The sequence below is a fragment of the Gopherus flavomarginatus genome, chromosome 9, assembly GCF_025201925.1.
Source record: "Gopherus flavomarginatus isolate rGopFla2 chromosome 9, rGopFla2.mat.asm, whole genome shotgun sequence".
Taxonomy (NCBI): Eukaryota; Metazoa; Chordata; order Testudines; family Testudinidae; genus Gopherus; species Gopherus flavomarginatus.
The window spans coordinates 49,478,151-49,493,972 of NC_066625.1; the positions used below are offsets into that span (position 1 = coordinate 49,478,151).

General features: G+C 43.2%; 1 protein-coding gene and 1 long non-coding RNA gene across 5 annotated transcripts in view; one reads left to right on the forward strand and one right to left on the reverse strand.

Annotated features, from left to right (window-relative positions):
- The window catches only part of ARIH1 (ariadne RBR E3 ubiquitin protein ligase 1), a 134,967-nt gene extending 123,058 nt beyond the window's left edge, over positions 1–11,909 (reverse strand). For all 3 annotated transcript variants that reach the window (XM_050968270.1, XM_050968269.1, XM_050968268.1), the window contains exon 1: positions 11,465–11,909. In XM_050968270.1, the coding sequence (XP_050824227.1) occupies positions 11,465–11,824 (360 nt within the window). In that variant the 5' untranslated portion in view covers positions 11,825–11,909. The remainder of the gene's footprint in view (positions 1–11,464) is intronic.
- A 298-nt stretch (positions 11,910–12,207) lies between these two features.
- On the forward strand, positions 12,208–14,578 carry LOC127058453 (uncharacterized). Of its 2 annotated transcripts, none has more exons than XR_007776362.1 (2): positions 12,208–12,834; positions 12,874–14,578. It is a non-coding gene; the product is annotated as an uncharacterized LOC127058453 (long non-coding RNA). The 2 variants fall into 2 exon arrangements; XR_007776361.1 differs by having other exon boundaries at positions 12,913–14,578.
- The last annotated feature ends 1,244 nt before the right edge of the window (positions 14,579–15,822 follow it).

Sequence of the window (15,822 nt, forward strand, 5' to 3'; positions counted from 1 at the left end):
ACAAACTATACTGGAACTGAGTTGACATGGGAAATAATCAAAAACATTACTGAACAGAGTGCACAAACTAAATGACTTTGCTCACAGCACAAAATATAAAGTTGTGTGGAATAAGAATGGCAGGTGAAGAAGCCAAACGCTGATCAAAAATAATCTTTGGCTTCTCAATATTCTTGACCAAAAAAGCCCAGAATAGTGATATGTTCAATGGCAAACTACTATGTTCATATCAGATTACAAAACAGAATTCAAATACTTTAAAAGCAGAGCCAGACGCTTCCTCTTTATGATAACACCCTTTCACCAGCATCCCTATAAGCTTGGTAGAGGTTGTTTTTAATACTCACCTACATGGAATTCAACTTGAATTGGTATCATGGCCCTGCTCTAACATGCCATTCATAGTACACAGTATCTGTGTATGTTTACAACCAACAAGACTTCAATTTTCTGGCAAACCCAGATGCTATTGTATAACTACACTTAAAAAACCCAGCAACAGTCTGTATTTGCACATCCACAAGACGTAGAATCTTTGTGTTTTAAACTGTACCAGTCACTAAGTCACTTTGGCTAATAGAACAAGAAACTATATTCTGCATTAAGAGGCACAACCTAAACATAACTTCTGTATGAAAGTTTTTAACCCACTATTGTTACAACACAAAGATACAGGCGAAAGTAAATTTCTCCAGCCTGTTCTAATGCATCTGACACCACTTTGCGTAGTCAGTTTCTCCTATTGAGCTGGCTCTTTCACAAAGTAATGGGAAAGAGGAACACTTTTCAGAATAGGAATGTGAAAAAGTACAACAGTTGGCAGGTGGATTTGAAGATGCAGTTTATGAAACTACTTTTAATCTGAGTTAATGGTGTCACTTCAGACAAATGCTGTAGTTTTCCAGGTATAACTTTAATATACCCCGAACTAAACACTCGCTGTCATATCAAAACTCAGTGCTTCATATTACTAAACTTAACTTTGCATTCTGTATAGCTCTGAGCAAGATGTGAAAAACATGCACAAGTGGGATGCACAGTGGCTGCCTTGTATCATTGCCATACCATAAAATATGGTAAAGCACCAAGTTTACTTTTATTTCCTATAAGAAAATAAAATTCATACAAGATTAAAACCAAAAGCAAACTGATCCTCAGTTGTGGCAAGCTTCAAAACCTGAACTATGGTTTCATGCCTCTGAACAGGTAAGGTGATGTCCAAGACAACATATATTGCTCCAAGTTAAGAGTTCCATGAAAACTACAGTCTCAGTTGTAACTGTGCAGTGGCACACAGTGAGCCATTCATTTAGTAATACATTATAGTTTGGCATGTCAAGTTCTTTCATTTCAGCTGGCGAGAACTAGTAGGTGAACCCTGCTTCATTTAAATGCCCTAGCTATATATTAACTAAATATGTTTCACCGATCCTTTTATTTTTTAAGTTGGGACTTTTGGTGCTCATGGAAGTGAACATTAAACACAGAAGCAGGCAAACTTTTTGGCCTGAGGGCCACGTCAGGTTTCCAAAATTGTATGGAGGGCCTGTTAGGCCCCTATCTGACCCCCCCCCGCCCCACTGCTTCTCACCCCCGATGGCCCTCCTGGGACTCCTTCCCCATCCAAACCCTCCTCTCATTCCTGACTGCTCCCCTGAGATCCCTGCCCCCATTCAAACCCCGCCGTTCCATGCCCTCTGACCACCTGGACCCCTATCCATACCCCCAACCCCTGACTACCACCTCGAACTCCCCTGCCCTCTATCCAACCCCCCGTGCTCTTTGCCCGCTTACCACGCTGCCTGGAGCACTGGTAGCGCTACAGCCAAGCCACCCAGAGCACCAGGACAGGTAACCGTGCCACGCGGCTGGAGCCAGTCATGCCACCATGCAGCATAGAGCACCAGGTCAGGCCGCGGCTCTGCAGCTGCGCTGCCCAGCAAGAGCATTGCGCCAATGGCACAGTGAGCTGAGGCTGTGGGGTAGGGGGACAGCAGGGAAGGGGGCCAGGGGCTAGCCTCCCGGGCCAGGTGCTTAGGGGCCGGGCAGGAGGATCCTGCGGGCCACAGTTTGCCCACCTCTGATTTAACAGGAGCTAGAACAAGGAAATGTTTTCAGGCACCATGAAAGCATCTCCAACACATCTAGTGCTGACCCGTGTCAATCTCCTAGTACAGTCCTGGGCTTCTTACGTGAAGGCTGCCACAATCCCACTGATTTGTGGTGATTTTTGCAAGAAATCAAGCTAAGGGCAAGAATGAGACCAGCAAATTATTATTATTTTTTTTAAACTCATTACCAGAGCTGGAATTTTAATTCACTGCTAGAGACAGAAGTCTAAGGCATTAGCCAAATATGCCACTTAGTAACCTGAACTTCAGAGCTATGTAAACTTGTACAAATATAGTGGACTTGCCTATCCTACTAAAGAAAAGAATTCAAAATATATATATAGAATCATAGGACTACAGGGTTAGAAGGAACCACAAGGGTCATCAAGTCTAATCCCCTGCCAAGATGCAGGATCTTCTTTTGTTTAAACCATCCTATAAGAAATTAATCTTTAATTCCAAAGAATAGCTATTTTATGCAATGGAAAATGTCTGAAATTAACTGACAGGTGAGCCAATTGACCAATTTATACAAACAAATACTATATAATCATTTTTAAACCTACACAATAATTACAAGAAGCAGCTCTTACAGGAGAGCTTTGTCAGAATGAAAGCTGCCCTGCTCCTGGGAAACATAATGCATTCCTGCTATAATGAAACACCTTATAAACACCATATGACAGAAGCATGAAGTTTAATAAAGCATTTCCTTCTAGCATCACAATGCTTAGGACCCTAGCTTGTAATGAAATACTGTTTAAGTACTCACTGAAAAGACAGATTCCAAGGTGTCACAATTTACCTCATACAGGCTACTAGGACAGATCAGAACATAATGCCAACTAGATTTAAATGTGCCTATTCCTACAACATACACCTACTTAGAATGCTAGCATCAGGCAGTTTTGAGCACATAATTCAAGAGTCCATCTGAGACATTAGGTAAGATTTTTAATACAAGCCAAGATGGTATCAGCATTTTCTGCAGCCACTGGCAAATCAATCCAGCTGTGGGCAACACGTTTTGACTGTGTTGCCAGCAATACTGAGTCTAGTCAACATTGAGGATATTTCATAAATCCCATGGCCGGAAATCAGTGCATTCTGTACTAACCAGAACATTAAGGAAAACCATTGTTTCATAGTACCACTTTTTCCAAGCAACAATAAGTTCACGCTTGCTACAAAAGAGCTCTATTTAACTGCCAGAGAGCATTCTGGGGAATTTGCATGGCCCCATTTGTGCTGTACTCTTGAAAAGGCTGTTCCTCAATACTTTTAACAAACACTGCATTGCAACTTAGGAGGGCCCTGGATATTCTTTGTCTCTGTGTGAAGGCTTTTATCCAGTAGGGGTCTGACTCTCCCCCTACAGAGATCAACAAGACTTGCTAATGTCAATGGAAGCAGGACTAGGCCCTAACTGAGGTACTAATTTTCAATACTACAAGCACTCAAATATACTACATTTCATCTGTTCAACTACTGAGAACCCAGTATGTTAAATTTAAGATATAGTGGTATTTTTGTACTAGGTCTGGATCCTCCATGGTGCTGAGCATTTCGTTCCAATCCAGCAAAGCACTTAAACACATGCTTAAAACTAAGCACATTCTTAAGCACTTCACTGAATCAGGGCCAAAATGCTCAACATCCTTGCAGGACAGAGCACCAAACTACAAAATTATGCAATTATGAAACCCTGCCAGACTCTCAACAGTTTTTCCCTTACATGTCGATGGGTTCTTCATAAGATTTGAGCAATGTTTTTGCCATGTCAGCCACCTAGGATTTTTAGTCAAATATTCATAATACCTTTATCCATTCCACGACTGCAAAAGACCAGTTCTGCTACGGGCAACAGTGCTACTGATATAACTCAGAGGCTCAAGTAAAGCCTGTTTACCAAGATGGGGAAAAGACTGAAGTCACACAAGCCTTTTGCTTGAAATGAAAAGAAAAGAAAGCTATAACAAAGAAAGCTAATTATCCACATTACCAACCATTCTACTGAGACATCAAAATAAGTAGAAATATGGATCAAAAGATTAAAACTTAATTTTCACAATTTTGTGTTATTCACAGAAGAACAAAATAAAACTTGAATGCAAATAAATAGAGTCAAGATAGAAGTAGCGACCTGATACAGAAAAGCCTCAATACTAACATAGTTAGTGAATCATTTATTCAGGCATAATCCTATTAATAAAGATTTGACAGAAGAAATACTTGGCAAGACAGTCACTTGTATCAGAAGTGTCCCTTTTAACAAGAAAGCCTTGTCTGTTAGTGGATCAGATCTCAGACATCTCCCAGCATATATGTTTGTTCATTTAAAAATCAGCCCAGTAAGTTACTCTGCAAAAGCCTTGGGGAAAATATGTAAGAAATCTGAATACTTATTTTGATGATCAAAACCCAAAGTGGTTTGCAAAGTGGTTCAGTGCTGTACACAATCAGATTCTGAAATAACACAGATAACATTCTGACCTATAGTTACAAGATTGGATAGCTGAAAAACTCATGATGTTCCCGTCTGGAATTAAGTGACTTATTTACACGTCTTCCCCTTGTGTTAGCTGCACCCCATGACAGTTCTTCCTCAAAAGAAGAGTGAGTTTCTAACCAGATATTAGCAACATAAATGCTTAGTGCTATATGTAGCAAACCTTACCAAGCATCTGCAATTCTGCTTATGTCTCTGCAAGCATGCAGATATAATAAATGTGGTGTTTTCAGCAGTTTAGAGTAATTTGGTACTGTTTCCATTGGCTCTGGTACACCAGACTCTAGAGGTAAAAAAGAAGTTTCACCTAGTTCTGGAAGCAGTCATTTTCAGATTAAAAGGTCAAGAATTTGCAGATTGCTGAATCACTGACATTGGGCCAAGAATTTATATCATTTAACATAATCTCCAGAATGGTCCTAGAATTGTATGGTCATTCTTGATGGGAGTTGATGATGCAAACTATGTGACGTTTTAATGTAATGTAGAGTATCCAGCCTCAGAAAAAAAAAATGACATAATCAGTCAGCATTTCAACAGCATGACAAATTCTATCATCAGGAAATTTGCAATTAAGTTTTCATAGATTCAAAGGCCAGACGGAACCACTGTGATCATCTACTCTGACTTTCTAACAGGCCAGGGAATTTCCCCAAATTAATTCCCAGAGCATTTATTTTAGAAAGACATCCAATATTGATTTAAAAATTGTCACTGATGGAAAATCCACCATGATCCTTAGTAAATTGATCCTTGGTAAACTACTCTTAATTTCCAGTCTGACTTTGTCTAGCTTCAACTTTCAGCCATTAGATCACGTTACACCTTTCTCTGCTAGAAGAGCACATTATTAAATATTTGTTCCTTGTGGAGGTATTTATAGACTAACCAAGTCACCCTTTAATTCTCTTTGTAAATAGACTCAAAGAGATCAGTCTATCTATCACTGTAAGGCATGTTTTCTAATCATTTAGTCATTCTCACAGCTCTTCTCTGAAGCTTCTCCAATTTACCAACATCCTTTATGAATTGTGGACACCAGTCCTGGACAATACTCCTGCAGGAGTCGCACCAGTGCCAAATATGGAGGTAAAATAATCTGTCCACTCCTATTCAAGAGTCTACTGTTTATGCATCCAAGGATCGCATTAACCCTTTTGGCCACAGCAACATACTGGGAGCTCATGTTCAGCTGATTATACACACAAACCCCCAAATCTTTTCCAGAGTAACTGCTTCCCAGGATAAAGTCGCTCATTCTGTAAATATGGCCTACAGTCTTTGTTTCTAGATTTACATTCAGTCATATTAAAAACACAGTTTCCTTGCACCCAGTTTACCAAGTAATCCAGATTGCTCCCAGTGACCTGTCCTCTTCAAAATTTACCATTCCCCCAATTTTTGAGTCACCTGCAAATTTTATCAGCAATGATTCTGTTTTCTCAAATAAAAATGTTAAACAGAGCAGGACCAATAGATCCCAGTGTGACCCCACTATAAACATACTTCCTCGATGATAACTTCCTGTCTACAATCATGTTTTGAGACTTATCAGTTAGTTTGCTATGCTTGTGCCCTACAATTTTATTTCAATTAAGTTACAATTTCAGCATGGGCTCAGACCAAATCAAATCCGATAATAAACTGTTCCTGTTTAAGACTTGCCTTTATTATGCTTTCTCACAAATGTTTTAATATAGCCAAAGATCCATTGAACCTGCTAACACATGGAAATTATACCAGCCAGATTCTGTGTTTTATCCTTGTGTAGCTTCTCCAGCTTTAATTAGTATTTTTCCCTTTGCTACAACTGCAAGTTTGTTAGTCAAAAAATTCTACAAAGTCAGTCTAACTTTTGCACCTAGATTCTGATCAGACACAGGTATATTCACTAATTCTGGCAGAACTGCCAGACAATGCTAAACTTCCTGGATATTGGGCAACTCTTCATCAAAAATCTCACTTTAATATGATATGAATGATCATCCATTACAAAATAGCTGTAAACATGATTTTATCCCAGGGGTGCGCAAACTACGGCCCACGGGATTGCCACCTCAGTGGAGCCGCAGGCCCCACACCGCTGCCAAAGTCTGCAGGCACCACCCCTGCAGCTCCCGTTGGCCAAGAAAAGGAAAGCTACCCACAAGAAAGGGCAGTGCGCAGAGCCCTCTGCCCCTCTTACCCCAGCGGCTGCAGAGATGTGGTGCCCGCCGCTGGCAGGGAGCCTGCCCTGGCCCCAGAGTGCACCGCTGCCACCCCAGAGCCGCTCCAGGTAAGCGGCGCTGGGCTAGAGCCCGCACCGCACCCCTCTTCTGCACCCCAACCCCCTGCCCTGAGCCCCTCCCTGCCACACCCCACACCCGTCCTGCACCCCAACCCCCTGCCGAGCCCCTTCCTGCCTCCTCCCACACATCGCACTCCCTCCCACACCCCAACTCCCTGGTGCAGCCCTACATTCCTGGCCCTGCGTGCAATTTCCCCACCAAGATGTGGCCCTAGGGCCAAAAAGTTTGCCCACCCGTTTTATCCACTGCTTGACATTGAACACTATCAGTAAGCTGAATGAAGATACAGAGAAGCCAAAACATCTAATGGAACAAGTGTGACTGCAACCACAGATCTGCAGCAGAATCTGGGCCAGTACTACTACGCGATCCTAAATAAGGTTTACTGAACCTAAAACAGCACCAGCAATCTTGAATGTCACAGACAGAACACAGATGAGAATCCTGGAATCTTTTATCAGAAAGCAACAGAGAAGTAGAGAATAGCAATCACTGGAAAATCAATTTAAACAAAAAAAAAAAGCCTGACTGTATATCTTTATAAATACCAAATAAAGTTTATTTATCCATGAACAGATTTTAAATCCACTGGCATTCAAATCAACAACTCTCCTCCGATTCCCTCTAGCGCCTAAGCTGATTGTAGGTCAAAAGTTTACTTGTTACTATTCTAGCCCAAGCACTGAAACTGATTTTCTGAACTCGTGAATTAAACAAAAAAGTCTTGCAGACTTAGGGCTAATTCAGAGCCATAAAAATATAACACAGCAGTAAAATGGCTTTGATTCTACAAGTTGTTCTGGACTGACAGACCATAATGTCTGTGTGGACCCCAATGGAATTAATGGTCTCTGCTACTACATGCTCTAAGATCTATTTTGGGGAAGTTCTATGGCCTGTGTTGTCCAGACTAGATGACCACAATGGTCCTTCTGGCCTCAGAATATATTAATGTAATGAAGGATCAGGGTATCTTGCATGTATATGAGCAGTGGGCTGGGTTTTTTGGTTTTGGGTTTTTGTGGGGGGGGTTGTTTTTTTTTAAACTTTACATAACTCTGGACGTCTTGTCTCGAGAGGCCCACTATAGGAGTCCAGGTGACCACATACACATAACTACTACTGCTCCAAGAGGCAATATTAAAAAAATAAAGATATGCACAAAAGACCACACCTTGACTTAGAAATTAATGACTGAGGCAGAGAAGCTGCTGAGTGGTTCAAGTCTAGAAAAACGCAATTTTCAATCTAGTCTTCAGTGGCCCCTTAATACTTCTCTAGAACTTTACATACACACTTGGTACAACTGACTGACTGCTGAGGAATGAATCGGGACTGATTTATATCACTTTGATTTAAATCACCAATTTTAAAAGCAATTTAAATCAGCAAGCAGGAAACCTTTTTTAAACCATCAATTTTAATTTTGTTTTGCATTTCTACTTTATTTTCCTAAGGAAAAGTTGGTTCTCTTTGATTGGTTCACTAAAACATGTTGATTTGCAGCTAAATACAGCCTTTATACTATATTTGGCACTTTTTGCCTAACCAGAAGATATAGTCTATCTATACACATTTATTTAAGCAGTTAAATAACTAACATTTATTCAGATTCTTAATTTTTGAATTTATGATGTTAGAAAATGGTGAATGACATTTATTTAACTTTTTATATTAACACAGATTAACTTTTTACTTGTGATTTGTGTAACGATGCATTTGGATGGAACTTGGAATTCAATTAAAATGTGCAAGTAGTATTTTAAAACTTTTTATTAGTTAAATAAAACTACCTTAATTGTGCAGCATACATCAGAAAAAAATTGATAAAACATTATTTGTATTTAAAAACAGATTTATTTAAACTAAGAAAGTATTCTGTCGTTAAGGTATTTAACTGATAGTTACCAGAAGCAATGTCCTTCAAGAGTTTAGAACTAGTAGATCTCTTCCTCACACCTCATTCCCGCCCCCAGATCAGAATACTAAAACAAGCTTTCCTGCTTTTTCAGCTCCCAATCGGCTTCTCAACTTTGAATAAACTACTCATTAAACTGAACTAGCTGAACAAACTAAAAATGAAGATAATACATTCTCTGCAGCTGCAAAACAGGCTACTACTGTCAAGAAGTGGCTTAGCAAGACGCTTAGCAAGTGATTTCCCCACCAGTTCTGCAGTCTAACTTTCTTTAAAACTTCAGCAGCAAATATGTACTGCTTAATTTTTATTTAAATATTAAGATATTATAATAAGTTCATCAATTTCAAATTTAATTGTAAATAGTTTAAAAATATAGATGTATTTAAATACAAAAATCCAATAAAAATCATATTCATCTATCCTAATCAGCACTGGAATGGAAGAGATACTAAAGGGCAGGATTTAGTTTTTTGTGAGTACAACTGTGCAACCTTTTCTCTGGTTCTAGAATAATAATGCTATCAATTCATGGTCACTGCTGTTCATCCACAAAGCCTCATCTACACAACTTATAATTAAACAGAAAAAGACTAAAGGAAAATTAGAAATGATAGTCAAAATAACTCTCCGATTTATAACATACCATAGCCTTGCTTTTAAGCTTAATATGGGCCTTGGTAAGCTTGTGTAAAGCAAACTCATGTCATTGCTATGAAGCAGTCAGGAAGCTGGTTCAGATGCAACAAAATGCATTAAGAGAGACTAAGTAGTGAGTCATCAGTATAAAAATATTGTCATATTGTCTGAAGGCAGTAGATGAAGCAGCCCTTTTAATTAACAACACAATTTTAACCATCACCAGAATTCCTACCATTTACTAATTTGTAATCAAAACCTTGGGCACTGTGAATGCATCCAGTCCGCAAATGAACTAGAGTAAGGCTAATCTGGTTCAAATTGCCTGTGTTTTTTAATTTTACATTAGTGATAGAATGTCATATCTTAGGCAAAGAACCATGCTGAAAGTGGCCTAATAATTTAATGCAACATAGTACAGTACCAACATAAGCATGATAGCTTAAGTTACCTTATGACAAAATACAACACTTAGGATAGAGAGCACCTTCTACACTGTCAGTTGATAGCGTTCTGATGTAGAAGATTTTTACATAAGAGGTTTGGTTTGGAAGACTGTTTAATACTTAGACCACTCTGTTATAGTCTTTAATTTTTTTAAATTTTCTATAGCCAGACAGCCAGAAAAAATAATCTGTCAGTGTCACATTCATTACTCACATTGTATGTACTTACTAACTACATAACTTGCTAAATACACTCAGGAACAAGTGAGGGGGACGAATCTGGATGTAAGGAAATAATTCTGTTGAGTATCAAATGTATCTCCATTTTATTGTATAAACTGAATAGTGACTCAAGCAGATAGAACAAGCATTTTGCAAAGTTAGCCAAAGGTATGTATACTGGTCTATACACACAACAAGTTCTTTGGATAGACCAAAAAAAAAAAAATCTTAATTTTTTAAGTAAATTTTTTTTCCCCAACCTCTTCCCCCCGCCCCCACACACATTAAAACAAAAACTACCTTCAGTTTGCTCAACTCCAACACAGTTAATTGACCAGAAGGTTTGTTATTTTGTTTGGTGGTGGTGGAGTTTTTGGTTTTTTTTTAAGAGGCAGTTCTTGGGCTCACCCAGTCCTGAGAGAACGTTACATCAAGTAGTTACATCAAAAGAAACAATCCAAATTCATCAACAGGAGACCATGGATTTGAGGAAACCTGTCCTCTTAACCAAATTTTATTTTCTGAGTTAGTAGAAGCAATCATGCTCTCATTCCTCTCTGTGCATGTGCTACCATCCTCTCATCAAATCAGACTACAGAAGGAAACACCATGTCATACTTAATTAAAATGGTAAACGGGAAGTCAGAAGGAGATGGGAGAACCACATACTTTAGCTAATAAATTACTACAGGTTTAGAACCATCTCTTAGCCCTCTCGATTAAGACACTGCAAGCAACAAGTTTCCTGAGATGTCAAGTATGGAATAGTTGTTATACCAAGATAGAGCTGAACCCTTGCAGGAGTCCGAGGATGATTTTAGCCCCACTCCTCCACACCCCAAGTTCCAACCTGAAGCTGAATTCCAAGGATGCGCAGGAGACAAAGATCAGGTGATCCACAACAGGCTAGTCTGATAGTACAGACATTAGAGACAAAAGAGATTAGCTGCAGCAGAAGATTTTTTCCCGGGGTCCCTGCCTCTGATACGATTCAGACCCTTGTGCTGTTATCGTGGATGCGAGAAAGATTATCACCGCCCGCCTCATTGATAATTCTGCAGAGAAACTGTTCGGCCTTTGGCAAACCCCGCCAGTCTGGTGGGTGCATCCCACATACCACCCACTCTGGAGAACATCCCCCAACCTGCCACTGCCACCCGCCCCCCCATCCCGTGTGCCCCTCACCCAGTCACCAAAGGCGGCCCGCTGCTTTAACCCCACCCCCACTCCCCGAAACCGCCGCGCTTGCACCGCTCCCGACTAAGGGGCGGGTCCCCGGCAACCGATCCCTCAGGCCCGGCCGCCTCCCTCCCGCCCGGGCCGGCCCGCACCTGGATGACCTCGTTGACCTCCCGGATACACTCCACCATGTGCTGCAGGATCTGCTCGGCCGTCAGCACCTCGTAGCGATAGTCCTCCTCCTGCTCGTGGCCGCCGCCGCCCCCGCCGGGGCCCGGCCCGCCGCCCAGCCCGCTGCCGCCGCCGGGGCCCAGCCCGCCCGTCTCCCCGCACAACAGCCCGTCGCGCTCGCCTCCTACGCCCAGCCCGGGCTCCACCAGCTCCACCTCGCCCAGGTCCAGGTTATCGTCGTCGGGCTCGTCGTCTTCCTCGTCGTCCTCCTCGGCGCCGCTATCCTCGCTGCACTCCTCGTCCTCGTCGAACTCGTAATTGTAGCCCTCGTCCGAGTCCATGGCGAGGCGGCGGCCCGGGGCTGCCCGCGCCGACCCTGAGCCCTCCCCCCGCGCGGGCTCCTGGCTGCTCCTGCGCCGCGGCCTGCCTCTGCCCGCGGGACAACAACACACAGCGCCGCCGCCGCCGCTGAGCCAACAAAGGGACGCGGCGGACCAGCTCCGTCACCGCGCGTCGCCACACGCACGCACCACGCACGTACGCTTGGCGGGGTTCTGCCGTGCGCGCCGTTACATCGCGGCCGCCATCTTGAGTGAGGCCGGAGGAGGGTCTGGCCTTCAGCAGCGTTGCGACGGCCATCTTGGGCGTGGCAAAGCGCTGGGTTTCATTTCCGTTGCGGCTGCCATCTTGGGTGGTGTTGTGGCCATCTTGAGTGTGGCAAAAGGTTCCGCCGGCTGGTTTACGCACCGTTACGGAGGCCATCTTGGATGTGGCGAAACCCTGCTAGGCCTCGCATTGTATCCGCCATGTTGAGTGTGGCAGCCCTTTTCTTTCCCCTCCCCCATTGCTGCACTGTTAGTCTGTAGGTGAAGGTTCTAGGCAATGTCCACTGTGGTAGCTAAGCAAGTAAGTCACCAATGGGCCCCTCTGTGTGGGGGTGGGGGCCCAGTTCAGGCTGTGTGAGCCCATGTCTGGCACACACTGCCAAGCCCCACCAGCAGGGCACGCAGCCCCTTCACCGCAGCCCCATCCCATAGCATGTTGGGAGGGGTCAGCACAGGGATGGTTTGTGATAGGGATGGGGAGGCAATTCTATGGGGGGTTGAGTAGAGGATTGGCAAAGGGAGGGGCGGGTGGGATTTGGGGTGGGGAGTTGGCGTAGGGATGGGCTAGTGGGATTTGAGCTGCAAGGTTAGAGTAGGGGTGGGTGAGTGAATGGGATTTGGGGTGAGGAGTTGGTGTACGAGTAAGTGGATGAGATTTGGGATGGGAGGTTGGCATAAGGATGGGTGGATGGGATTTGGGGTGAGAGGTTAGCATAAGGATGAGTGGATGGGATTTGGGGTGGGAGGTTAGCATAAGGATGGGTGGATGGGATTTGGGGTGAGAGGTTAGCATAAGGATGGGTGGATGGGATTTGGGGTAGGAGGTTAGCATAAGGATGAGTGGATGGGATTTGGGGTGGGAGGTTGGCGTAGGGATCAGCGCCGGCTCCAGGGGTTTTGCCCCCGCAAGCAGCCAAAAAAAGAAAAGCCGCGATCGCGATCAGCAGTAATTCAGCGGGAGGTCCTTTGCTCTGAGCGGGAGTGAGGGACCCTCCGCCGAATTGCCGCTGAATACCTGAAAGTGCTGCCCCGCTCGAGAGTTGCCGCCCCAAGCACCTACTTGATAAGCTGGTGCCTGGAGCCAGCCCTGGTAGGGATGGATGGATGGGATTTGGGGTGGGAGGTTGGCGTAGAGATGGGTGGATGGGATTTGACATAGGGGGTTGGCATAGGGATGGATGGTTGGGATTTGCAGTAGGGGGTTGGTATAGAGATGAGTGGATGAGATTTGGGGTTGGCATAGGGATGGGTCAAAGCTTGTACTCCGCTATGTCTTCCAGAGACTTTTGCAGCTCCATCAAATGCACAAGCAGCCATCTGTTTCAGGTTCAATTTACAAGCATTTAACTCTTCTAAGATGTGGGTTCTATAACCTGAACCTGCAGCCAAAGTGTGTTCTATAACCTTAACATCTAGAAATGCATCTATTGGCCTACCACTGACAGCAAGATAACATACACAGTGACTTAATAATTGATGCCCATTTGCATTGGCGCATTCATCAACCATGTATGCACATTTTTTTGAATGTGGTGACAGAGTTCTTCACTTTTTCAACTGCTGAGTCTTTCTCTGTTGCACTTCATGCTTCTAACCAGTCAGATGAGTTTCTTGTAGAAAGACAGTGAGCATTTGCTGGTCTTGTTCAGAACCAGTGCCCAACTTCAAGATTAACAAGTGACAATGCATTTAACATTGGCCTCCAGTTTGTAGTATGTGGTTGTAATGTTGTACTCCATACGTTTTATGGAAATATGCTTTTGAGTGTAAATATAATATAACTGGAATATTTTTGTGCAAAAGTTTATAATCTACTGAGTGTGTTCATCCTATTTGTATGCATGTATCATTCTTGTATCTAAAACTAGAAATATGAAGTATTGCTCTGAGGTCCTATTGTAATTATGCAAAGTGTGGTCCATTAATGGTGGCTTAGGATCTTGATGGCTCCCATTAACTAGAACAATTGGTTGTAAATGGCTCTGTTTACTTTTAAGCCTTCATGTGTTTGTGTGAGTCAGGCCAGAAAGAATGGAGGCTTGGGGGTCTCACAGGACATGTAACCATATCACCCGGTACTGGAATCCATCTTATACCTTGTGCTTTTCCATTTAGAAGGAAGAGTCGGAACCCAGTAAGAGACAAATGATTTCCACCTTGTGCCAAAGATATAAAAGGGGGTGGAACAGAACAAAAGGCTCCTAGTCATGTGAAATCCCTGCTTTTCACCTAAGATGCCTGCTGGAACTAACAAAGTCTGTACCAGGGAAAGGATTGGGCTCAGACTAGGAAGCAGTCTAGTCTGTGAAAGAAGCTTATTGGAACATCTCTGAAAGTGAGATTTACCTGTATTCAGTTTCTTATGTATTAGGCTTAGACTTGCATGTTTTGTTTTATTTTGCTTGGTGACTTACTTTGTTCTGTCTGCTATTACTTGAAACCACTTAAATCCTACTTTTTATACTTAATAAAATCACTTTTGTTTATTAATTAACCAGAGTAAGTGATTAATACCTGGGGACGCAGATAGCTGTGCATATCTCTCTATCAGTATTATAGAGGGCAGACAATTTATGAATTTACCCGGTATAAGCTTTTTACAGAGTAAAATGGATTTATTTGGGGAGTAGGGTGTCTGGGTGCTGGAGATAAATAACCTGCTGAGTGGTTTTCAGTTAAAGCCTGCAGTTTTGGGGGCATGGTTCAGACCTGGGTCTGTGCTGCAGCAGGCTGGAGTGTCTGGCTCAACAAGCAGGGTTCTGGAGTCCTAAGCCATCAGGGAAAATGGGCTCAGAGGTAATTTCAGCACATCAGGTGACAGTCCCAAGGGGATCTCTGTGACTTAACCCATCACAGTGGTATCTCTTGCTTAAATAGAAAGTATGATGCGACAGCCATGTTTGTTCGCATAAACTGTGTTGTGTGTCCAGCATTCTTAACAGCCTCATTAAGTACTTCTAAAATTGGCTTTGACAGTAATTGTCTTATAAGGCTTTGTGCATGTCGATACAGTCCAGAGGCATGGTGTTTTGCAGCCTCTTCATGTAGATTGTCAGTATTGGCTTTGCTGATTGGTCTGGCAGACCAAACTCCTCCACTTTTACTATATGAATCCATGATGTACCCACATCTTGAATACTGCATGCAGTTCTGGTTGCCCCATCTAAAAATATATATATATGAATTGGAAAAGGTTCAGAGAAGAGCAACTGAAATGATTATGGGTATGGAACAGATTCCATAGGAGGAGAGATTAAAAATACTGGGACTTTCCAGCTTGGAAAAGAGAAGACTACGAGGGGATATGACAGAAGTCTATAAAATCTTGACTGTTTTGCAGAAAGTGAATAAGGAAGTGTTATTTACTCCTTCACATAACACAAGAACTAAGAGTCACCCTGTAAGCTGGTTGTGTCGGGGCTCATCCCCCTCAGGCGCGGCGGGGAGCCAGGGCGCCTCCTTACGCTCTGCAGTCCGGGTAGGTTTAGCCCTCGGCAGGTGTTGAGCGGGGTACAGGTTCTGTAAACAGGGTAGAGCCCCGGCCCTCTAGCCGGGGTCGGGGCTCTCAAAGTCAATAAGCCCCGGCCCTTGGGCAGGGCGGGCAGCAATAGTTCAGGCTCAGGCCTCTAGCGGGGCTGAGCAAACACAGTATCAGCCCAGGCCCTTGGACAGGCCGGGCAGTAATAGTTCAGGCTCAGGCCCCTAGCAGGGGCTGAGCAAACACAGTATGAGCC